The sequence below is a fragment of the Colletotrichum costaricense genome (genome assembly GCF_030867565.1).
Source record: "Colletotrichum costaricense strain IMI 309622 chromosome Unknown Scaffold_9.1, whole genome shotgun sequence".
NCBI lineage: Eukaryota > Fungi > Ascomycota > Sordariomycetes > Glomerellales > Glomerellaceae > Colletotrichum > Colletotrichum costaricense.
In genome coordinates, this window is record NW_026848238.1 from 1724326 (window position 1) to 1747039 (window position 22714).

The 22714-nt window shown below is 53.5% G+C and overlaps 5 protein-coding genes across 5 annotated transcripts; 1 reads left to right on the forward strand and 4 right to left on the reverse strand.

Annotated features, from left to right (window-relative positions):
• Positions 1-1185: 1185 nt before the first annotated feature.
• On the forward strand, positions 1186-2657 carry CCOS01_09377 (uncharacterized protein; the record flags this gene model as incomplete). Its single annotated transcript, XM_060457536.1, has 5 exons — positions 1186-1359; positions 1422-1458; positions 1516-1583; positions 1658-2031; positions 2111-2657. 5 exons carry the CDS (start codon positions 1186-1188, stop codon positions 2655-2657), a joined length of 1200 nt encoding a protein of 399 aa, XP_060312236.1.
• A 467-nt stretch (positions 2658-3124) lies between these two features.
• CCOS01_09378 (ABC transporter) lies at positions 3125-8017 on the reverse strand (the record flags this gene model as incomplete). Its single annotated transcript, XM_060457537.1, has 1 exon — positions 3125-8017. One exon carries the CDS (start codon positions 8015-8017, stop codon positions 3125-3127), a length of 4893 nt encoding a protein of 1630 aa, XP_060312237.1.
• Positions 8018-9385: 1368 nt separating this feature from the next.
• On the reverse strand, positions 9386-10432 carry CCOS01_09379 (SET domain-containing protein; the record flags this gene model as incomplete). Its single annotated transcript, XM_060457538.1, has 2 exons — positions 9386-9409; positions 9884-10432. 2 exons carry the CDS (start codon positions 10430-10432, stop codon positions 9386-9388), a joined length of 573 nt encoding a protein of 190 aa, XP_060312238.1.
• Positions 10433-10980: 548 nt separating this feature from the next.
• CCOS01_09380 (nucleoporin autopeptidase) lies at positions 10981-17264 on the reverse strand (the record flags this gene model as incomplete). The annotated part of the gene is made up of 6 exons (XM_060457539.1): positions 10981-11088; positions 11150-12730; positions 12782-13021; positions 13139-16857; positions 16937-17056; positions 17156-17264. The coding sequence occupies 6 exons, from the start codon at positions 17262-17264 to the stop codon at positions 10981-10983; spliced, it is 5877 nt and encodes a 1958-aa protein (XP_060312239.1).
• A 1617-nt stretch (positions 17265-18881) lies between these two features.
• CCOS01_09381 (ENTH domain-containing protein) lies at positions 18882-20708 on the reverse strand (the record flags this gene model as incomplete). The annotated part of the gene is made up of 4 exons (XM_060457540.1): positions 18882-20158; positions 20229-20449; positions 20504-20573; positions 20636-20708. 4 exons carry the CDS (start codon positions 20706-20708, stop codon positions 18882-18884), a joined length of 1641 nt encoding a protein of 546 aa, XP_060312240.1.
• Between the last annotated feature and the right edge of the window lie 2006 nt (positions 20709-22714).

Below are 22714 nucleotides of genomic sequence, written 5' to 3' on the forward strand. Positions count from 1 at the left end.
CCTCTTTCCTTGAACAAAGTTCCAACCTGTGTGGTCGTCCCTGTGGCTTATGCTGGCCGCCATTCTTACATCGGTTCATTATGTCTGTGTGTTGCAGCAAGGGCCGGCAGGTGATCTAGATGAGCTGCTTCACAAAAGGATAGTGATGGGAGGGAAGATTCTGAAGACATCCGATCTTTGTATCCATGCCTGGCCTCTCTTGTCTCTTCCCGAGATAACTATAGTGCTATATATGGCAGTCTGTCTATATAGGTATTCGCTTCTTTAGTTCTTGCAACTTGGCTTTCTGCCATTTAAACTCTGGTCTTCCCTCGGGAAGTGTGTATAGCCCCGCTTCCTCCCTCCCTCAATCTCGTAGTTCTCTCATTTGTTCATATTGGTCGACTTCAGTGATCAAAGGAGTGCGGACGTGGATACGTCGTCTACTCATGAACTAGAATCTTGGTTCGGATAAGCCTGTTTCTGGGCCTGTGTGAACTCCTAGCAAACCCCTCTTTGTCGCCCCCTATGCCACAAAGGCAGGGAATTGGAAGAGTCAGGAAATCTCTTGTATTCTCTATACTGTGTTGTAGGTTTGCAACTCTGCGTGTGGAGCCTCACGCGATGTGGGTGGGTTAAGTTGACCCCAGGGAAGGGAACCCCCGTCAACCTGTTTTCCGCCTCCGTTTCCCCCATTGCTGCACGTCGCGCGGCTACAAATCCGGCCGCGCACCAAAGGCTGTCATGCCTCCTTCCCCCAGGATCAGTTGCTCGGCGTTACAGGAGGCGTACTGTTGTAGAAGTGAATGACTCGATTACGATGGGCAGCGGTCATCTGCTGGGATGGGATGTGCTGGGCAGCTTAGACCCAAAGGCAATCCCTCGCGCAAACGCTGTTTGGAAAAGTCTGGGCCGTTCGTGTCGTCTTATTTCGTGAACACCCTCCCCCAGAATGGACTGAACTACCTCGTTTGCGTTGCTTGTTCCTGCTTCTTTTACTAATATCTCTCGAGTATCCCCGACAAACACTGAGACAATCTCCGACAACACCATCCTGTTCAACCTTCCTTTGGTTTTCCCTTCTCCTCCATCTCTCATCTGTACGGTACTCTTACACGGGCAGTGCCCGTCATTCAGTTCACTAGTCCTCAGCAGAAATCCGGCCTGATTTAGCTATACTGCCTATTCTTCCCCGTCGACGCAACCATGGACACAGCGATCCCACTAGAAGTTTATCAAGATGATCGAAGGACCACAGTGGTCGCATCTGTGGTTTTCTGCATCCTGTTTGTGACGGCGATGGTTGGGTTGAGGATCTATACGAGGACAAGGGTTATCGTACTCTTCGGTATCGATGATATACTAGCTGTTGTGGCTCTGGTGAGTGAAAGTGACGAGGTCTACCTCAATGTCGAGAAGCTGAGTCTGATTTGTTGTTCTAGTTGGCAACAACAGGTTGTGGCATCGCCATCGCACTCAGTAAGTCAGATACTCATGCAATCTTAGCGGAGGAAAATTAGCTGACGACTATAAAAGTGACCAACTATGGCCTTGGCAGACACATCGTCGTCCTCAAGCCAGCGGATATTGTAGAATACATGCACGTAAGTAAAGTCACACTCGCCTCATCACAGTATTGATGATGGCTCAGTTCCCTCGACTAACAATGCAACCCAAGATGTTCTACATATCCATCGTATTCTACAACATCGCCCTCCTCGCCATCAAACTCTCCTTCCTGTGCCAGTACTACCGTATAATGGCCGTACCTCGGATGCGTAGAATCTACGCAGTCGCCCTCCTCGTGGTCGGCGCCTGGTCAACCTCGCAGGTCTTCATCGCCGCGTTCCAATGCCTCCCAGTCGAAGGGTTCTGGGACAAGTCGGTGGCGTCGCACTGCATCCCCAATCAGCCGCAGTGGTACGTCAACGCAGCTGGAAACATCATCACCGACGTTGCCGTCTTTGCGCTGCCGTTGCCCATTTTCTGGCATCTCAGCCTGCCACGGAAACAGAAAGCGCTCCTCATGGGAATCTTCAGTCTTGGATTCTTGTAAGTCTTCAACCTCGGGAGATCCTGTCTCACGCATGAAAAACCCTCGTTTGTCCGTTTTAGTAACACCAAATGCCAGCACCGTCGCCATTTCCATCGTACGCATCCAGTACCTCAGCACACCGGCAGACTTCACCTGGACCAACGTCGACGCCTCGCTCTGGTCCATCGGCGAAATCTCATCCGCCGTTACCTGCGCCTGTCTTCCGACGCTCCGCCCACTTCTGACAAAGATGTTCCCGGGTCTGATGAGCAGAGTCAACATCACCTCCCTCCACAGCAACCAGACCGACACGCGGCCGGGAACCCACCCGACCCGCCCGTATTCGAACCTCCCCAAGAGCTTTCCCCGGGATGCCGAAAAGGGGACCACGGCCTCGGGCGTATCCAGTGCGCGATCGAGCCACCTCAAGGACGACGGATCCTCCGTCACCCACGGATCGCCGTATCAGCACAACGCCCACGCCAACGAGTCGAGCGATACGATTTTCGGCCTGGCTAGCGTGCGCGGGGATTCCATCACACCCGTTAAGTCCAACTTCAGCCCCTTAAGCCCCAGGCCAGCATGGACTGCTTCTGCTTCCACAAAATCATATCCTGTCCGCAGAGACGGAACACCCTTTTGAAAGGGAAAGGAACTCTTTGAGACAGAGTGTCGAGGCACCATCGAGTCCTGGATGTGCGCTTCAGCGCTTTCAATGCGGGAACTGATTGAGTAATATCTCTGCGGAATCTAATCAGATCTTCTGCCAGTACCATCCCGATGTGGCGGCGAGAAGATCTGAGCTTGAAAGTCAACGGGAGACGCAGGCGTCGTCCCTCGAGACTGGCGGTTACATCTGAAGAGTTGACTCTTATGTGGATGGGGTTTTGCGAACTTAAACGCGGGCAACCGCTACGGATGTATTAAATGGCGCTGGTTTGCTCACGCGTCCGAATAATGATTAACTAATGATATATTAAGTCTGATGTATTATGTCTTATGCTTCAAGTCTAAATGAGCTGCCTATGACAGCATAGTGTCGTCGACGCTCCAGTAATTGGGTATCTCAAAGCCGCAGTACGTAACGACGGTACATGTTGGCGACTGTTCTCATCGTCCAAACCGCCACCATGGCTTCTTCTCGGGCTCTTTGTAGCCCTCCTCTTGGATATTGTTCTTACCGACAATATTCAGGAATACCTGGTCTAAGGTGGTTGGCGAAACACTGAAATGATTGATACCCAGCGCCCCTTTCTGTTCTTCCAGCATGACAGCCAGTTGGCCAACCGCACTTGACGAGTGAGTATCTGCCGGCGTGATGTCTCCGACTTTGTCGCCGCCGAAAACTTCGAGAACCTCTTTTCCGGGGACGGAGAAGCGCATTTGACCGTGGTACGTCTTCTCCTCTACATCAGCCCCTGGGAATGTAGATATTACCCAGTTGCGAAGCTGTGCAGTTTCCTCGGGTGTCGTGTGCGGTGCCGTTCTGCTAATTAGATGGACGTGGAGTGCATCGCCGAACCGATGACGAAGATCATCTGTCGTGCCCAAAGCAAGCATTCGCTTTGCTAGAATTCCTGCGCGGTCTGCGAGAGCATCGGCCTCCTCCATGCTATGCGTAGTGAGGAGGAGAGATCTGCCTGGGACGATGGCCGCCAGCGTCTTCCACATGATTCGCTTGGCGGCGGCGTCCAGCCCAGAGGATGGCTCGTCGAGTAAGATCACGCTAGGAGATCCCATCAGTGCGATACCAAGACTCAATTTACGGGCATTTCCGCCGCTCAGGGCCGCCGCCATGCGGTTCGAGAATGCCTGAAGACCAACGGCGTGAATGACGGTGTTGACATTGTGGTGAATATCAGGGACGCCTCGGATGCGAGCGTAAAACTCTAGATGTTCCCGGACTGTCATCAGATCCAACGCATCGTGCTGAGGGCAGACACCAAGATGAGATCGAGCAGCAGGCAAGTTGTGAATAACAGATTGATCTTCGACGAGGATCTCACCACCGTTCCGACTTGGCTTGAGGTCACCGCGGATGAGTGAAATGGTAGTTGACTTGCCAGCGCCGTTGGGCCCTAAAAGGGCAAAGACCTGAGACCGCTTGAGCCCGAACGTTACGTTATCGACCGCTGTATTCTTGCCAAAAGTCTTGGTAAGATGAATCACCCGGAGACCGTCGTCGCTAACCGATGTTGTGGTGACTCTTTTCAGTTCGTTTGAAACTTCCTCGTCGGCGACACTGCCATCATCCGATGGCCCGTCATACTTTCGCTGCCAAAGTCGCCGAACTGAAGAGCCAACGGAGCCGCTATCAGCCCATAACAGAAGCGCGAACAGAAGGATTGACTGCAGAACCAAGTACAAGATTGGCCCGCCGTATTGAAGAATGCCACCAGGGTACGCCGCTAGTTGTCGTCCATCGCAGGCTGTTGAGAATAAGTTCAGAACCAGGAACATAGCCCGGACTACAGAACCAATAGGTGCAAAAGCCGAGATGACGAAGTGAGCAACGAGAATGTTCCGATCGACTTTGGGAACTGGGGAATAGGTGATGGTGCACATGTAGGCTATCAAGTAGACCAAAAACAGAACCGCCTGACCAGCAGCTACCCAGGCATAAGTAGACAGTTGCGTCTTGCACCATAGGGATATAACATAGGCCAGTAGAATCGCAGTCAGTCCGTAGAGCATGAAGACAAGAAAGATGTAGCCTATGTGGTACCAGATACCGGACGAAACAGCCCAGATTATCGTAACCAAAGCTGTTGACGCGAGAACGATGATGAAGTCGAACGCCAAGTAAGCCGCCCACAAGGGCAGAACTCGAACTCCGTTGCTGTACTGTAAGGCACGAACCTGTCGTCGACGCTCCAGACTTGGGTATAGGGCGAAGAAGCCTGGGTAGCATGCAAGTGCGATCCCGGTATATACGAGGAACTGTAGCGAGTTGCCATCGTTGGGCTGCCAAGGCGTAGCGAAGGGTGCCCATGCCATCATGACAGTAACATTGCTAAGGAGCATATTCAAGATGTTCTGGCTCAAAATAGGGTTCAGTAAACCGTTGTAGTTCGACATGTATGCAATGGTGGGCACCGTGGAGTCGTCTCCTAGCCAGATACCGCCAGGAACAGTCTCGACCCGCCGTGCAACCACAGTGTCTTGGAAGGCTTTGAAGCTGTCCGTGAAAGTGGCGTTCTCGGCGAGTAGTTGCCTTGCGAAGTCGGTTCCAGTCCCAGAGGTCGATCCGTTGCCAGAGTTGCCGGCGGCAGCGTTGAATACTGGTAGAAGAACGCTGGCGGCAGTGTTGAGGTCAAATCGTGAATTGGGCCCGAGGACTAGTTTCCATGTAAAATCTGTCAGACTGAACCCTTGCGTCTGATCAAGCGAGCGCTCTTCAGATGGAGCGCAGCCACTTTGTGTTTGGCCTTTGATGAACAGGGTGACGAGGCCAGCGGCTGCAACGGGTAAGACAAACGCTGCAAGGTAGGGAATCCAATTTGTCTTCAAGATTGTCGTTCGTTTCCGGAAAAGTATAGCAGCCTGCCGCATGTATCCAATTTGCTGACCGCTCAGGAGTTGAAGTCCAGCTTGAGGAGTAGCGCCAACGTCGCCAGCTACATACTTCTCATTCAAGTCTGAACCTGAATCAGGAACAATCTCGCTTGCCTTGGAATCGTGGATTTCCTCCGCCAATTGAAGAAAGACGTCCTCGATGGTGGGCCCGGAGAAACGGTAGTCATGAAAGTTGTTGGCTTCCAAAGTGCGAATCACCTGCGCGGCAAGTGAAGAAGATGGGGCGATATAGCTTATCAGGTCGAAGTGTATCTTCTTCTGAACCCCTTCGATGTCGGGTGTGTTGCCCATACCTGTCTCCTTGGTCACATGGACTCGGTAACCGCCACCCAGGCGATCTTTCAACTCAACCGAAGAGCCATCGGCACGTAGCGTGCCCTTGGAGAGAATAGCGATGTGGTCGGCCAGGAGATCAGCCTCGTCGAGAAAGTGTGTTGTGAGGATTATCGTCCGTCTTCCGCGCTCAGCTAGTAAAATATCCCAAATCTTGCGTCGCGACAGAGGGTCGATGCCACTCGAGACCTCATCGACACAGCAAACCGCGCTTCCTCCTGTAAGCATCATGCCCAGTTGAAGCTTGCGCTTCTGGCCACCTGAAAGCGATTTCGACACAGCTTTTGCCTTCGTCTCCAAATCAACAGACCTGATTAGGTCTTGAATTTCCTGCTTGCTTGCACCTTTGCCAGGGGACTTGAGCCTGTTGAATATCTCAATATGCTGCTCCACGGTCAGGTCATCCCACATGACATTCTTCTGCGGGGCAATTCCCAGTCCACCGGTACCGTCAATAGTGATGGTGCCGCCTGTGAGTTTGCTTGTGCCAGCAATAGAGTCCAACGTTGTGGACTTTCCGCTACCGTTCGCACCAAGCAAGCAGAGGATTTGTCCTCTCCGGACATCCAACGTTAGACCGTCGACTGCGCGAACGGACTCTCGTGGCTTTGAGATGAAGGAAAACAAACGTCGCATCGGAGAAGAGCTGTAGACCTTGGTGAAGCCTTGCAAGCGCACAGCCGGCTCGTCGGTGTTGGAATGAGCTTGAGCACGGTTGAACACAATTGTTCTGCCTTTGGTAGTAGTGCCGTGTAAGGAGGACTCGATGACAGCGCCGAGCAAAGGGTACACAAAAATCTGGATAATCAAGAAAACCCAGAGAATGATGCCGGAAATATCCCACGGGCTCTTGGGAGCGACCTTGGATAGGTCGGCTGGGAGGTCTTCTCGCTCCCAACGTGCCATCCAAGTAATGAAGTACACGTAGTTGCATGGCGTGAAGAGAAAGGCGAGAACACCAACGGCAGCGGTGCTGGGGTAGCTAATGGACTGTGCGAGGATTCCAAGAAGTATGATAGCAAGTACGGCCGCGATGCCACTGATCTGAGCCTTCTTGAAGAGTGAAGATGCCAGAATAGAGAGGGACGCCATGGCTATGCCGTTCAAGACATGATATACAAGCACGATGCCAACGTTGGTACGAGCAAAGACGCCGGCACGTAGCACCAATGATCCTATAATCCAGCCCGGAAGGTAGACGACGGTGAAAGCGGCGTGGTAGGAAATGATTCGGGCAGCCTGACTGAACCATCTGTGCTTGACGGGCATCATAGCATCCACGAGGCGGATCATGCCACTCTCGCGCTCGGTCGCAATGAAGCCCGTAAGGTGATAGGTGATGAAGAGAACGCTGGTCATGAAAGCAACACCCATCCAGTTCGTGATGGCACTTTGATAATTAATCCTGACGCGGACGGCACGCTCTTCTTGAGTCAGGCTGGTGAAAGGATATTCGTCGACAGTGCCGGGCAGAGGGCCTTGCTGGACAGAAGTTGAGGCAGAACCGGAAGCGGCCTGGACGGAAGCAATTGCCTCATCGACGGCTCTCTGTAGTGGCAGCAGGTAGATCTGGGCATCATTTTTGTCCGAGTCGACGTCAATGACTATGCTTCGCAAGGCCCCGTCGCTGCGAAGGGTGTAGTTCCAGTAGTCTCCGGGTCCCTCTGAAGGTGATGACTGGAAGACAACGGCTCCGTAGCAATTGGAGACGCCGCGAAGGTTGGTAGGACAGTCGAGCGAAAGCTCAGTTGTGGACGTGCGGCGGAGAGCAGTCTTGCCAGCGCTTTCGACAGAAGCGGCGAGTTTATCAATGACCTCGTCGATGTCACCTCCAGAAAAGCCTCCATTCACAAATACGACTTTATGTCTCCCAGCGCTGGCGGCAGCATCGAGAGCGTTTGGGAGAGTGCGAATATGCCTCGGATCAGAAACACCATATACAGCGGGAGGAACAAAGAGATTCTTTGCAAAGCTGAAGAAGGTGGTCAGAGCTATGGGAAGAATAAAGGCGATGAAGATGGCGGAGATGGCGTGGCGAAATATGATTTTCCAGTTCTTCAGTGTGAGTGTCCATGTCTGGCGTAGGAACGCCATGTTTGGCGAGCGTCGGCCGATGGCCGCGTTCTACTTTCTGTTGCCTGCCAGTGTCGTCCGGAGGTTGGTATTGAGGGAGAAGGCCCAAGTCGACGATGAAGGCGGAAAGGTCAGCTGGTAGAGGAAAAGCAGGTTTGCAATATGAAATGTGCGCGATGTTAAGGATGTCGTTGAAAATTAGTCAAGTCCAGGGTGCCTAGACATGGGAGAAGGGCGAGAATCGGAGTCAGATCGACGGGGAAAGAAAACAAATGGCGATGCCGCTTTGTAATGAAAGTGGTCCCTTGAGGATTGAGACTGGGCGCAGACTCTTGGTCGGTAGAAGGAATACTCAACGACTCGATGCCCCTTGGTCACTACAGAGTCGGAGTAAGACGAATTGAAGGGTCCTGAGTAGGTCCAAAACTTCTTTTCCAGACACCTGAGATGAACATCGGAACGTCTCGAAGTGTGCGCAGACTCGGGATGAACGCGCCGGACGCCACCCGGACAGGAAAGAAAGGCGTTTACTGAAGTCCGTACGTCTGCAGGGTAACCTAAGGTACGTTACGGGATGACAGGGGCGCGCGGCCTCCACAGCTCGCTTAACGCCTGGAGATTGAACGTGGAAGCAGCAGCCACCCAGCCAACAGCATGGAAGCTCCCCTGGGCCCGGGCAAACGTTGATTTGCGTTTCGGGCGCTGCCTTCTCCACCCAACCTAAAATGATAGGCCACACTGCCCACCCTGCACCTTCCCGTATAATCGTCGTCGTCACTACCTCCAAAATGTTCAACCCCCAAGAATCACCAAGGAACCTTGGCACATGCTTACCCGAAATAGGTTACCCCACGGAAACTATTGTCGTAACTTCTACTCCGTACTATGTGTTCGTATAAAGTATCTAGGTAGCTTGTTCAGATCGGGAGAATTGGTAGAGTTGAACACGATAGACCTCGTACGATGCCGGCGGAACACGGCACTCAGACTGGCATCTATTTCAAAACAGCGTTCATATTCAGAATCTTAACATCCTAAAGGGAAAAGATGAAACCGAACGGACTACACATCTGGGCAAAGGCAGAGTAATCCGCCATCGGCTTGGCGCCATGCCCAGGCAGAAAAGTGCTCGTTCGACGTTCGTAGCCATACACGTGAGGCTTGGACGGGATTCGTGCAATCCCGATGTCAAACACAGTTCGTTGCCCGACGCATATGCGGCAGACTGCAGTGGTTGACCACACCCGGCTCAGAAGTGATGATGCCTTCCACCTAGGCCCACGAGTGAGATATACTACTAACTTTCCACAAAACAACGGACTTTGGCACGGAAGTCTATGGCGGAGGGCATTAAAGTTGGCCGACGGCGTGATTCAAAGCATTCGGTCTCTAGTTGATTGTGATATATGCAGACTGTAAGTGTTAGGTATGTCTCGATACCACATATAGTTGTTTTCGAGAGCCTCACTCGTTAAGTTCTTTGTTTTCGACGAGAAGCTGTGGCAGCTACGCCCATGTATTCGCGGAGCCTTCAGGTTGCCGTCGTTTTTACGTTCCAGTACTATTAAGTACATCATCGGTTCGGGCACGTTGTGGCACCGAGCCGGACAGACACAGCGTAGTAACATTGACCAAGAAGTCCGAGGCTCTTGAATATGGCTGCCTTGAAATTCATCTTGACCTTTCTCTTTCTCGTTCTGGAATGAGATGGACGTCAGTCCTAGCCACTTGGCCGACAGGATAGTTCAAAACAAACAACCCGTTGTCTTTTAGGTCATCAGATGAGGTGATTTTATTTATACAAAAAAAAAAAACAATCCTGAAGCCCAAAGGACCTCATCCCTCCTCATTCCTCCGACTCCCCCAAAACCCCTTCCCATAACTCACCAAAATCTCCTCCCCCTTCCCAATACCCCCCTTCCCCCGTCCATTCTTGCCCTCGGGCAGCACCCACACAGCCATACACTTCTGCCTCCATCTCTGACACCAAACCTCCCGAAACTCCGCATTCGGCCTCTCCCCGACGCCCCGATAATCGTTGATGAACCTCGCCTCGTTCCCGCCCTTGTCCGCGTCCACCGCCACCTCGGCCTCCCGGTCCAGCCACAGGTCGTAATCCGACTTCTCCGTCCCGGCTTCGACTCCCAAGGCCCCAGCCCCGGGGTGTACCGTGCCCAAGTACGGCAGGACAAACGTTCCCGGCTTGAGGTGCCGTGTCGCGAAGAGCCCGCACTGGCCCTGGGCCGGGTGCCCCGCGTCCGTGATGGGCGTGATCTTGACCAGCGGGCTGGGGAGCACGGTGGCTTGCGCGGGGATGTCGGGCACGTCTGGTGGTTTCTGTGCGATGGCTTGCCGTTGTGCTTGGCTCAAGAGCTTGGAGTGCGCCGGCGCTGAAAGGTATGACAGACCCGAGGGCCAGTTTTTGGGCTGTGACATGGCGTGGCTACGTGCAGGATTTGGTGAATTGGGTGCTTTAGTTGGGATACTCACGCATGCTGATACGAGCCCGGATGAGTCACAGGTCAGTGGAAAGTTGAGAACCTTTGATTTTGTGATATTGTACCGCGGGGGTTATTGTAACTTGGTGATGAGAGACAGAACTTCAGCAACAAGCGCCCAAACAGCTGGTGTGAATTAGGTTACAAAGTGGGTTGACTTGAGTGGCTGGCTCATGAACCTACAGGTCTACTTTTCCATCCCACGACCTCTCAATGTAATCATGAGGTAGAAAACACACATAACACAATACTTCGGCCATTCCAATTGGTAGAAACAATTATTTTGATGCTTGCGACAGTACAACGCCATTCAGGCAAAACATATAGATTTCTGGATACGCCAGAATGCAGCTACGCCTTACAACATACATGATACATTATTGCTTCCTTTCCCTCCCTCTGGGCAGTCTTGACGCCATGCCCAACTCCAGAAAGCAGTCTCCCTCTGCACCCTAGCTTCTCTCTTTATCCTTTTTCTCCTATCGCCTATCTGGCTCCGGCCATCAATCCTTCATAGTAGGAAAGACCCAGTTGCAGTGAGTGCTTGAGGTGACCGTCCTCTGTGACGGGGAGACCTAGTACACGAGGAACATCCTATGAAGGAGATTTTGTTAGTACATTGCGTTAACGAGAAGTGGTCCTCGGACATTCTTACCTGGTCTTGTCTGGACGTCTCCACCATAACCTTAGCTACTGTTGAGCTCATCTCTGAGATGGCTGCCATACTCGTTACGTTGGCACTCTCTGCATGCTCGCGCATGGCAGGAAGGCCCGCAACCAACTTCTCGAGGGTAGACGAGGAGACCTGTTGCCGCTGCCTGCGACTATCCACAAGCTCCAAAAAGGCCTTGTAGACCTCACCACCCAGAGTCCAGCCTGCGATGTCGTTCTTGTGGTCTTCAAAACGGGCCAAAATAGAGGCCAGTTCATTATAATCGCGGCTGATGACGGCAGAAGGCGCAACTTTGTGCACGAAAACCTCGTGGGCCTCGAAATATGAGCCGGCACGGAGTAGGCACTGCACTTCGGAAGCAGCATCTCTCTTCACCGCTCGCATGTAAAGAGCCTGGGCATCCCAAATCCAAGAGGCCGGCACCTTCAAAGTGTGAGCGAGCGTGGCGAAGTTACTTCCGTTTTCCGGACCCAAAAGAGCAGCATGACGGCAAAGGTTATCTTGAACAGCCTTCGCCCTTCTGTCTGCCTGGCTGAGATGCAGCAGCACAAAGGTGGCCTCCAGCCAACTGCCCTCGTTGATGAGCTGATCGGCGAAGGAAATTGTCAGAGCGTCAGCCTTTTCCGTCGCGTCGCGACCGTAAGCAACCTTGCCAGTAGAGAGGAGCGCGCGGCTCAGTTGCCAGCTAAGCCGGACGTCCAGTGGTGATAGTTGGCTGTTCTCTGGCCGCAGGACAGCTTCCAAATCGGTCTCGCTGTCCGCGTACAGCTTGAGCAAGCCCCATAGGAGGTCTTCCCGCAGGTCTTGGTCTTGGTCTTCCCAGAGTGCCGGAATGCCTTGCTCAACGTACCACGTCTGTGGACGCTGCTCCCTGTCCTGAGTCACGTCCTCCTTGAACACGCGGACCGCGGCCGAAAGGTCATCTTTGCGCGAGATTGAGTACCATAAGCGAAGACCAAATGCTTGCTTCCAATCCAAGCCAAATCGTTCGGAAATGACAAATGACTCAATGCGGTCATGAAGGGGAACCTCCTTTTTCCCTTCACACACGCACACGTTGCCGCTCAGAATCTCGTATATCGCTCGGACAGGGTCGGAGAACTCAGACATGAAGTTAGCATCTTGCCACTCGCTGAGTTGCTCGCGCATGTCTTTCTTTGACTGGTCACTGCTACCAATCAATGATACTAGCGTCGCAAGGTGGAAATCCTTCCCGTCTAGCAAGTGTTTGCAGGCATCTTGGACACGGTGACCAGACAAGGCTGCAATGGCCTTCTCTTCGCTGGACTTTGCAAGAGCAACAGACCGTGATGATGCAGAGTCAACAAGCGTTGCCCAAAATTGGGATAGCGTGCTTCTGCGAGACTCAGTGCTGGCGTCGCCGTCAAACAGAATGCAAGCAAGATCCCAAACAAGCTTCTCGTTCGCATTCGCGGGGTTGCCTGAGTCCTGGTCATGGAAAAGAGACTTGAGCGAACCAGGCTGCAACGACAGCTTCGGGACATCCCCGACGAGCTCTACGTTGGTTAGGCGAATGTGGTTTTCGAGGGCTTTAGCAGAGTCCTGACATGTGTTAGTCGCTGTACCTCATGGCATGCCATCAGACGAGCTCACCTCATTGGAAAATTTGGCCGCCTGGATTTCTCGCCTTTCTGCTTGGATGACATTCTTCGTGATCATCAGGTTGCTGGCTGCGCCTTTCTTGCTGGCATCCTCAAGAGACGAACGGGTCGATGTGAACAGCAACGTTCCGTCGGGTCCCCAGGTGGGCCTCATTGAACTGTGAAAGGCGTGGTCGGCATCACTCATATCGGACTGGTCAACGAAAGACTTGGTTTGTCGCTCGTAGGGCCACTAGAAAGAAATTTATTTTAGTCAACTGATCTCATCTTAAGTACAGGATAGTCAATCAGAGCCCGAAACCGTTTTGCCGAGTTTTGGCAACCCCTAGACCATGAAGTATTCACCAACCTGAACAAAGCCTCTCGTCTGCGTAGGCGCAGGCGGCGCCTTTGCCTTTTCAAACAGCGAGTTCATCAAATCGATGCTTGTAGCGAATCCACGCCCGTCTGACACAACTCGACCTCTCTGGCTTGCTGCATCGGCATCGTCGGCAGCTGGACGCAATGCTGTCTCGTTCACACTTCGCAAGAACGCCCGATCTCTCTTTTGAGGGCTGACAGACCGCTGAAGCATGTCCATCCACTCGTCTCCACCGGCAACCTGAAGCTTCATGGGAGTAGCCGAACCCTTCAGTGCCCGCATCCTTGCTCGAAGAATGCCTCCTGGTGTTTCGCTTGTTGGGGCAGTTCCATCGCCTTCCGGCGAGTCGATTGGTTGCTCCGCGGCAAGATGGCGTCTGACTGGAGTACCCACCATGTCCTCGTCCTCAGACGTGCCATATCCGTTGTCCTGATCGTCTGTCTCCTCTTCAGTCGACAGAATGAGCGCATTGGACGTCGGACCCGCGAAGCTATCCCCTAAAAAAGACTGGCGCTGGGAGGGGCGTTGAGCATCTTCGATGTCACCGAAGTCTTCATCACGTTGGTCGAATGCGCCAGGAAGAGCGCGTCGCTTGTTTCTGCGGAAGTCAAAGGTGTCATCTTCCCTTGGGCTGGACTGCGAATCGTAGGAGTCTTCCTGAGAAGCGTTGCTGAAAGAAACTTCCTCCTGGGGCTGCTGGACTGCAGACTGCTCTGGCTCATCGTCATCTTCATCATACTCCAAGCCGTAGGTGGTGAAATGTTCAACAGAGAACTTCCACACGCCAGTATCGGTGTTATAGCTTTCAAAGGTTGTGTCTTCGATGCGCTTCAGGCGCTCAATGTGCTTGTTGAAACGTTTGGCATCGTTGCTAGGGCGCTTGTCTCTACCACGTGGCCACGACTGTTCCAGAGAAATGAGAGCCGGAACATTCAGCCCCTTGCCGACAGGAGGCTTCTTGGCTGCAATGGGGTAAACAGTCGCAGATCGAGTTTCAAGAATGACGATTCCACCAAAGATCTCGTCCAGATCAATGTTGGTAAGATCGACGGGGACCTTGAAGCGAACACTGCCGACGTTGTCTCTACCCACAGTGAAGTTTGTGACTTGTTGACGCTGCATTCTGTTCATGTTGGCGAGAGCTTCCTTGGTCGGGCTCATCCAGTAGGCACCGGGGGCGGCGTCGAGACCCTCCTTATTGACTTCGGGTGTTTGGGAGGAAATATCTTCCTCATGGACGATAGTCAGCTCTTTACCCTTGCTGGGATCTGCCTCTGCGGTAGCGCTAGCGGGCTTGCTTCCGTTAACGTTGACACTGGTCGGAGTCGATTCTTGAGCGACGTTTCCGACTCTTGGCACAGATCCCAAGACACTGTCATTATCATCGACTTCAGGGGTGTCCATCGTGCTAGTATCGAAGCTGACCCTCTTCGACAGCTTGCGAGAGCCATTGACCAGATCAGTAGACGGCTTTTCCTTGGTAGGTGTAGAGAATAGGTCGCTGCGCATGTCCTTGTTGATGATCAGCTTCTTGACACTTCCGTTCTGGCCGTAATAGCGGGGTCCAGAGCTGGCAGAGAAAGCACCAGGTGCAAGGATGCTATCTTCAGCATTGAAGCTTCTCCGCAGGTTGCTGGTTGACACGCTCTTGCTCAAGCTTCGGTTGAAGCTCGAGGAACCCAATAAGCTTCGACTGGCACCGCCAGGGGTGCTCGCTGCGCTTGAAGGACTGCCTCCGGGTGTACCATAGGTGCTGTATGAAAACCCAAAGCCTCGCTTTTGGGGAGTGACGAAGCGAGCGGCTGACGCGGGATTCAACTTGTACATGGGCAAGATCGAGCTACGTCTAGGCTTAGACTTGCTTGAAAGAGGTGTGGCCAAAGGTCCAGGATTAGGCGTCTCTGAGCCTCCCAGGTTGGAGAAGAGCGACGGCGAGCCATAGGCAGAGACGTCATTGATGTTGGCCGTGAGAGACTGGGGGCCTTGGCTGACCCCTTGGGAATTGCCCAGCAGTGAACCACCGAACAAGGAGTTCTGCGGTTGCTGTTGCTGCTGGTTAGCGCCTCCGAACATGCCGCCCTGCTGTTGATTGTTTTGTCCACCAAACATGCCGCTGCTGGCGGGTTGAGATGAGCCAAACAGGCCACCAGGCTTGGCCTGGTTTTGAGCTCCTCCAAATAGAGAAGTTTGTCCAGTCTGTTGCTGAGTCTGGTTATTTTGGCCTAAGCCGCCGCCGAACAGGCCGCCACCTGCGTTGTTGGTCTGTCCTGCCGGGTTGGACCCAAACAAACCGCCGCCGGTAGCTGCCGGCTTCGCGCCAAAGAGACCTCCGCCAGTGTTGGTGTTCGTGTTCGTGGCACCAAATGAGGTGGAAGAAGTGTTTCCACCGCCGAAAAGTCCTCCACCTGTCGTCGCGCCGCCGCCGCCGCCTCCAAAGAGACCACCTCCTGTTGCTGGCTTCTGCTGGGTGTTTCCGAATAGTCCACCGCCACCCGTTTGCTGGTTTTGCTGACCGAATCCTCCACCAAATGCTGAGCCGGTGTTCTGCTGCTGAGGCTGTGCTTGATTATTGCCAAAGAGGCCACCACCTGTAGCTTGTCCGGTGTTGCTTCCAAATAGCCCACCCGTAGTGCTGGCGTTGCCGGCGGTGTTGTTGTTCGCACCGAAGCCGGTGGTCGCGGTGTTCCCAAAGCCACCAGTAGTCGCTCCAGTGTTTCCGAAGCTAAAGCCTGACGGCTTGTTTTGGGTTGCGGTATTGTTGTTCGAGCCGAAAAGACCGCCCCCAGTGTTGTTGTTAGTAGCCCCGAACCCACCAGTGGTACCCGTGGCGCCGAAACCTCCAGTAGAACCACCGCCAAAGAGACCGCCAGACTGAGCAGGCGCCGCTGTGGTCGCCGTTCCGCTACCGAAAAGGCCTCCCCCGGTCGCCGGCTTAGCGGCATTGTTTCCAAACAAGCCGCCGCCGCCAGCACCGAAACCTCCGGTAGAACCACCTCCAAAGGCGCCAGTGGTTGTTGTTGTGTTTGTGGTGTTGTTGGCTCCACCACCGAAAAGGCCTCCTCCAGTAGAGGCGCCTGTTCCGAATCCTGTGGTCTGCTGGTTGTTCGTTGCTCCGAATCCGCCACTGCCAAAGTTGGAAACACCAAAGGCTCCTCCTCCACTGGCATTGCCATGACGACGGCCTTGAGCATAGTCAGCCAACCTCAACTCATCGGACGACCACTTCTTGTACGGCTCTTGGAACAGGATGTTTTGGAAGGAATTGGATTGATTTCCAGCTCCAGTAGTCTCCTTCTCTTGGTGTGCTTGGAAGGGGGTGATCGCGGTGCCTGGTGGGTCGCCAACGTTGGATCCGATGCCGGGGTTCATGGTCGCGCCGAAGCCACCGCTGGCAGTATTCGTAGTTCCGCCGAAACCAGTAGACGTGGTACCGCCAAAGAGCGATGTGCCGCCGGTAGTATTAGCGGTGCCGGAGCCGAAAGCGGGCTTGTTGGCACTGCCGAATAAGCCTCCGCCCGAGGTGCCTCCGAAAGGCGATGAGGTATTCGTGGTTGTGGTGTTGGCGCCAAAGCCGCCGAATCCTGTAGATGGAGCGGCTGTTGTGTTGGTAGTGCTGGATGCACCGAACAGGCCACCTCCGGTAGATGGAGTGGCCCCAAAGGCGGGTTTCGCGGCACCGAATGTCGAGCCTGTGTTGGCGCCGAATCCTAGAAAACATGTAAAGTTAGCATGATACTGATGGAGCCTGTGCATCATCCACTCCTGACAGCGGCGAGATCAACCTACCCGATGATGTGCCGCCAAAAGCACTGGTTGTGCCGCCGCCGCCGCCAAACAAGCCGCCACCGGTATTGGTGGTACCGGTAGACCCAAAGGCATTGTTTGTAGTGTTGCCAGAGCCGAAGCCTTGAGCACACGGTAGTTAGTTGGCAGGCAATCGGGGGAGGAGTGGAATAAGACAGGACGACAAGGTGAGGTGATGCGACGGAGAAGGATTCGACTTACCAGTGCTAGCAGTGGTGTTGTTGGTAGCCCCGAAGCCGCCAAAACCAGTAGATTGCTGATTGTTGGTCGAGCCAAAGCCGCCGAAGCCGGTGCTGCCAAAGCCGGACATGATGGGCGATGACTAGCAGCGACGAAGTCGTGATACAGTCGTGGCCAGTTGATCGATGGCGCGACGAGGGCGTTAGGTCCAGGCTCGTGGACGCGGTATGTGTCGCCGACAATCAGTTGCGGGCAAACATCCAGCGCAATCGGGTCGGAGGGGTGCCGATGATGTTGATGTGCTGTCGTCGCGTCGGCGGGTTCGATTGACGACGTGACTTGGGTGAGCTGTGTCGAGTACACCTAGCCAAGGTTGTGGTCGAGTTTTTTTTGCACTTTGCGAAGCGCGCTGAGGAACGGAGAGATACGTGGAGAAAAAAAGGCTGGGGGGGTGGGAAGGGATGCGCGCTGCCCAGGTACTGACTGGTACGAAAGGGGCAGGGGGATTGAACAGCCCAAGGAAGGTACTGGGGAATGCAAGTCGTCAAGACGTCGACAGAAGCAGCAAGACAACAAAAATGCAACGGTCAAAACTGCTGTCAAACTTGCCAGGTGAAGTTTGCGGGTTAGTCGCGTGTGCCTACGAGAAGGGTGAAATGATTTAAGTAGGTAAATGGCCTTGAGCTCACGTCTCTTTGCAGAGGTTACTTCCAAAGCTGGCGCGGTTGGAAAGGTGCCCAAGTAGCGTAGGAAGCTTAGGTAAGGTAAGGTGGTAGCTCCCGCGGGCGAGATCTAGGCGTGCTAGGTAGCTTCCGGCAACTGCTGCCTGAGGACAATGGCTGTCTCCGATTCGACAACTTGAAGGAGCTTGAAGAAATCAGCCAATGATCAAGCTAGAATCCTGTTCCAGGCAGTTGTAGGCAGAGCCACCCGCAAGTAGCTTACGCCTAGTTTTATTAGTAATGGTACCTTTGCATCTCTTACATCGTGGGCATAAACGACTTCCACGAAAACGCCTGCTAGGTCATCAGATCACGTTTTCGCTGTTGACGTTGATTCATACACTCAAATGCATGTTTCCCGAGGAATTTTTACTACTTGAGATTCTCTTCATTCGTTCCAATTGGTCAAGTGGTCTTCCGTTGAAAACAGGGAGAGTCTGGACCTTGTGCATATGTCAGAAACCTGTCTCTCTATTATGAATACACAGCCAGTTGGTACTCATTTATAAATCTACCTAGGCTGCCACACTCGCCGTGCCCCTTTGGTAGAAGCGAAAACCCAACAGTTTTTTAGTTTTTTTTTTTGGCCAAGATGGTTACTGGGTGTAGGTGCTAACCGTGATCATCTTGCATGAAAAGCATGGTACTGTGCAATCATCATGGCACGACGTTAAACCCCTCCATTGCTCATCACTGAGGTCGTTGGCGGGTGACAGGACATCGGCTTGTGGTACATGCTGTGGCAAAATTTCAAAGATCATAAATGGCTCATTGAAGAGCGCTATAGGCAAGCTGTGTAAATGTAAATCGAAGCAAACCGCCGGCCAACTTTGAACAGGAACAAGTTGAGTCCTCTGCCGGGTATGTGACCGCACCGCAAGTAAGAACCTCTGCATCCCCCAGACTCTAAAAAAAAAAAAAAGGAATCCTTTTGAGCCTCAGTACAAACATTTGTTGGCTTGAACAGCGCCGATGATCAAGCGCCCACGTCAGCCTCGTAGTATATCCCCACGTGACACGGTGACCTAAAACTGAATGAGGTCCTGCGGCTGCGTGTTTTGCTGCTGTGGTCTTCCGACCGCAAATGGATTGTTGCTGCCATTGATACCTGCAGGACCTGTGGCAGCCGGCATTTGCTGCCCATATGACATACTAGGCATGCCTGTGAATTGTGATCGGAGGAAAGGGTTGCTTCCAGTTGCCTCTGCAGTAAGTCGCTGGGCACCAGAGCCGGCGCTGTTGACAAAGGTCCCAGGTGCAGTGTGCTGCGCTGGAATACGTGTCTGGCCGGTGTTGCCGTATGTGTCCATACCGTCTCCCCCAGCAAGCAGCGCATTGAGCTTGGCTTCGTGGTCCGTAAGCTCCTTCTGCGGGGTTCCAAAGGACGGCTGCGATGTGAGTTGAGGTTGCTGAGGTTGCTGAGGCAGCGGCTGCTGCTGCTGCTGAGCGAAGCTGGGCTGGCTGAAAGCTGAGAGTGTCTTCTGTTCTGGCAAGGGGGGCATAGAATTTTGCGTCTGCGGGCGGCCAAATGAGGACGCGAAGGGGTTGTTGGAACCCGTTTGCATTGGTTTCATTGGGTTGCCCGCCTTCATCGAACCGGTCGACCACGGGTTGTTGCTCCCTGGCTGCGAGGCTGTCTCCTGAGGGGTAATGTTCTGCTGGGCGTAAGGGTTGTAGCCCGTTGGCTGCGGCTGGAAGCCTTGCATGCCCTGTTGCTGTCCGTAGGGGTCCATGCCGAAACCGTTTCCGCCGTAGCCATTCTGGAACCCTGTCGCCTGCGGCTGTTGGTATCCGGTATACGCATTGTTCATGTAACCGGTGGGTTGCGTCTGAAGTTGGTTCTGGTCGATGGGATTGGCGAAGAAGTCCACAGCACTGCCTTGCTGATAGCCTTGGTTAAATCCAGTGTACTGCGGTTGCGTTGACTGGACGGGGGTGTCGTCGAAGAGGAGCGAGGCGTTGTTGTCTTCCATCTCTCGTCTGCGCCTTTCGTCCTCCTCTTTGCTAAGTTTGATCGCCTTAGCTAGGTCATCATCCTCGCTTTCGTTGGCGCCGCGGCCGGCTCGTTTCCGGCGGTCCTCTTCCTCCTGATGCTTGCTAGCCTCAATAGCGAGTCTGTATTCGGTATCGTCCTCGTTGCTCATGCGGCGGCGGACTCGCGGTTGAGTAGGGCTGGTATGCTGAGGAGCGAATTCTTCTAACCCTGTGACGCGGGATTTCCATGACTTGCGATCGCTTCTTTCGGCTCGAAGCCTCTCTTCGTCCAGAATGAGAGACGTAAGTTCTTTGGCGGCAACACGTACTGGTCACTGTCAGAAACCTCGCGAATTGACCAAAGTGAATGCACTAGGAATAGTAGAGGGGGCGCATACCGTTTTGGCCAACATCTCTACCGTCTTCATCGATGTACTGGAACTCGCGCAATGTCTTGATGATGTAGATGCTCTGTCTCGCCCACGTCACGACAAGCTCGGAGCCCTCGTGCAGACAGTAGTCGAGCACCTTGAGGGCTTTCAAAACGTGCCTCCAGTTTTTTCCCTTGTCGTTCAAACGCTTGTCGAGCATGTCCATAATTTCATAGAACTCGGTAGATCTGAAATGTAAACTTAGCGGACTCCCATAATCGACGGTGAAGGGAAAAGCCTACGTGTTGTACGTGAGCTGAGCAATCTCGCTCATTTGAGTTCCGGTAGGACCCCATGGATCGTTACTGGTTGCTAAAAACGAGTGTCAGGATGGGTTCCAAGGAGGACGAATGCTCGGGAGATCTGCGACTCACCTTCTCTAACCTTGACCTGGACACTGGAGTAACCCTTGGTCACGTTCTTGACACTTCGCATAACCTTGGACATTTTGGCGGTGTTTTGGTCGTCGGCCCGTCCGAGGGTGTTGTTTTGTCAGTAGGTGGTGTGCGATGGATTGGTAGGCGATGCCAAGTCCGGTTCCCGTGAGGAAGGGAGGTTGGGTATTGTTCGGGAGAAAGTGGGCTGTCGGATGCGCTGGAAGATAGTGACGACAGACGCGATGTACCTGGGTGCGACTAGGGCGACAACAACGGAGAGCTTGGGCCCAACGCAGGCGATTGCTGATTGCTGATGCGACGAGCAATAGCACGCAGAATGATTGACAGTGTTGTCAGAGGGTTGGATAAAAGCGCAGCGAAGAGACAAGCTGATGATGGATGGAAGGCAAAGGTTGGAGGTGGGAGGGGCGCTTGTGACGACAGCTTGGTCCAACGAATCGAAGGACGGCCTAGCACAGAGCGTTGGCAGACGAAGGGTCGGCGGAGGGGAATGAACGGGTCGCAAGGCCGACTTCGCCAGTGGTTGGGGTGAGGAGGCAGGCCAGATGACGGCGGATAGCGGAGCCCAGCAAACTGAGAGACGGAGACGGAGTGCCTAGCTGGCTAGTGGGTAGATTTTTGACGACGAAGATGGCGCTTGTTTGTGCCTAGAGCGTCGCGATTGTCGGAAGATGGAAGTTCTGAAGGTGAAGCATTAAAGTTTGTCAAAGATGAACGACTTGAGAAAGCAACGTGGAACTTGGAAGGCAAAAAGACAGAAAGGTCCCGGTTCGGTTGGCACTGGGCACTGACTTTGACACTGGGCACTGGGCACTGGGGCGGGAGTGACGACCTGAGTGTCACACTTCATGTCTCTGGCGGTGCGGCGAGTGCGTGTGCGTAATGCAACTTGGCCGGGCGGTCGGAGACGGAGACTGCGACTCGGAGGTCCAAGACTTTGGAGCGCTGGAGCAGTCTCCTTCCAGGCCTGTCCCACGCATAGAAGTTACCTCAGTGTGGAGCCAGAAGGCTGTGTCGGTAAAGGTATCCGTACCTTGCCCCGGCACAAAGTACAAAATACCTTACCTTTCCTGACAACCAAGGTCTCAAGGTAAGGTACCTAGCACTCATTCACCTGGATGGCAAGTCAACTCAAAGAGGTCGTGGATGTCTACAGACAATGCCAGGCTACCGAGTAGATATGGCATGAGGCACTTCGTCTAAATTAACGTTTGTCAATTTGTGTAGCGGCTGCCCGTACTTCCATTTCGGTAGCGCAAAGCTGGCGGTACCTTATGTCTCGAACAACATGCGACAGGATGTGCCTCTGCAGGTCTTCATTCCGACAAGTACCTTACCTCACATGTTGCAGGCGATCAAAAAAGCTACCTACCCGACCTAGGTATTTAAGCATGTGCTTTGAGGTTAAGGTACAAGCAGACCCCATCAGCGACACCTCACCGACGGATACGCGGCGGGCGGATACCCTTATGCCGGACCCAACCTTGCCAACCTGACATTTCCAGGTTACCTATGGGCAGACATTTTACCTAAGCTACCGTACCAGCTTACCGACCTGTTCGGCTCTTACTAAGGTATTACCTCCATCGTTGCAGCTCTATCACACGCCTACACCCTCACTCCCATGTTCACTCGAGAATGATCTTCTCATAAAATGTGCTGCTGCCCATCTACCCTCTGTGTCACGTAGACAAAGACTTTATCACGTGCTTGCGCGTACTGAGAAGGCATGTAACTCAGCGATTGGATGAAAGCAAGAAGGTGGCCAAATCGGAGGCTACGGCCATGTCATCAAGGGAGGCTGAGTGAATTTAGCTTCGGCTCCTTTACGGTTGAGTTGCTGAGCAGAATGGATACGGATGCATACTATCGCAAGGTCATGTGAGGTGGCCGGAGACGTATTTGAGAGGGACGGTCCGGATAGGAAGCGTGACAACCAGTCTCCTTATAACGGAGAATGCTGGAAAGAGGCTAGGGCGAGGTTGACTATGTGGCTGACAGCCGTGGATGTCACAGGAGTAAGAACCAGACGCGCCTTTAATCAGCCACATCTCA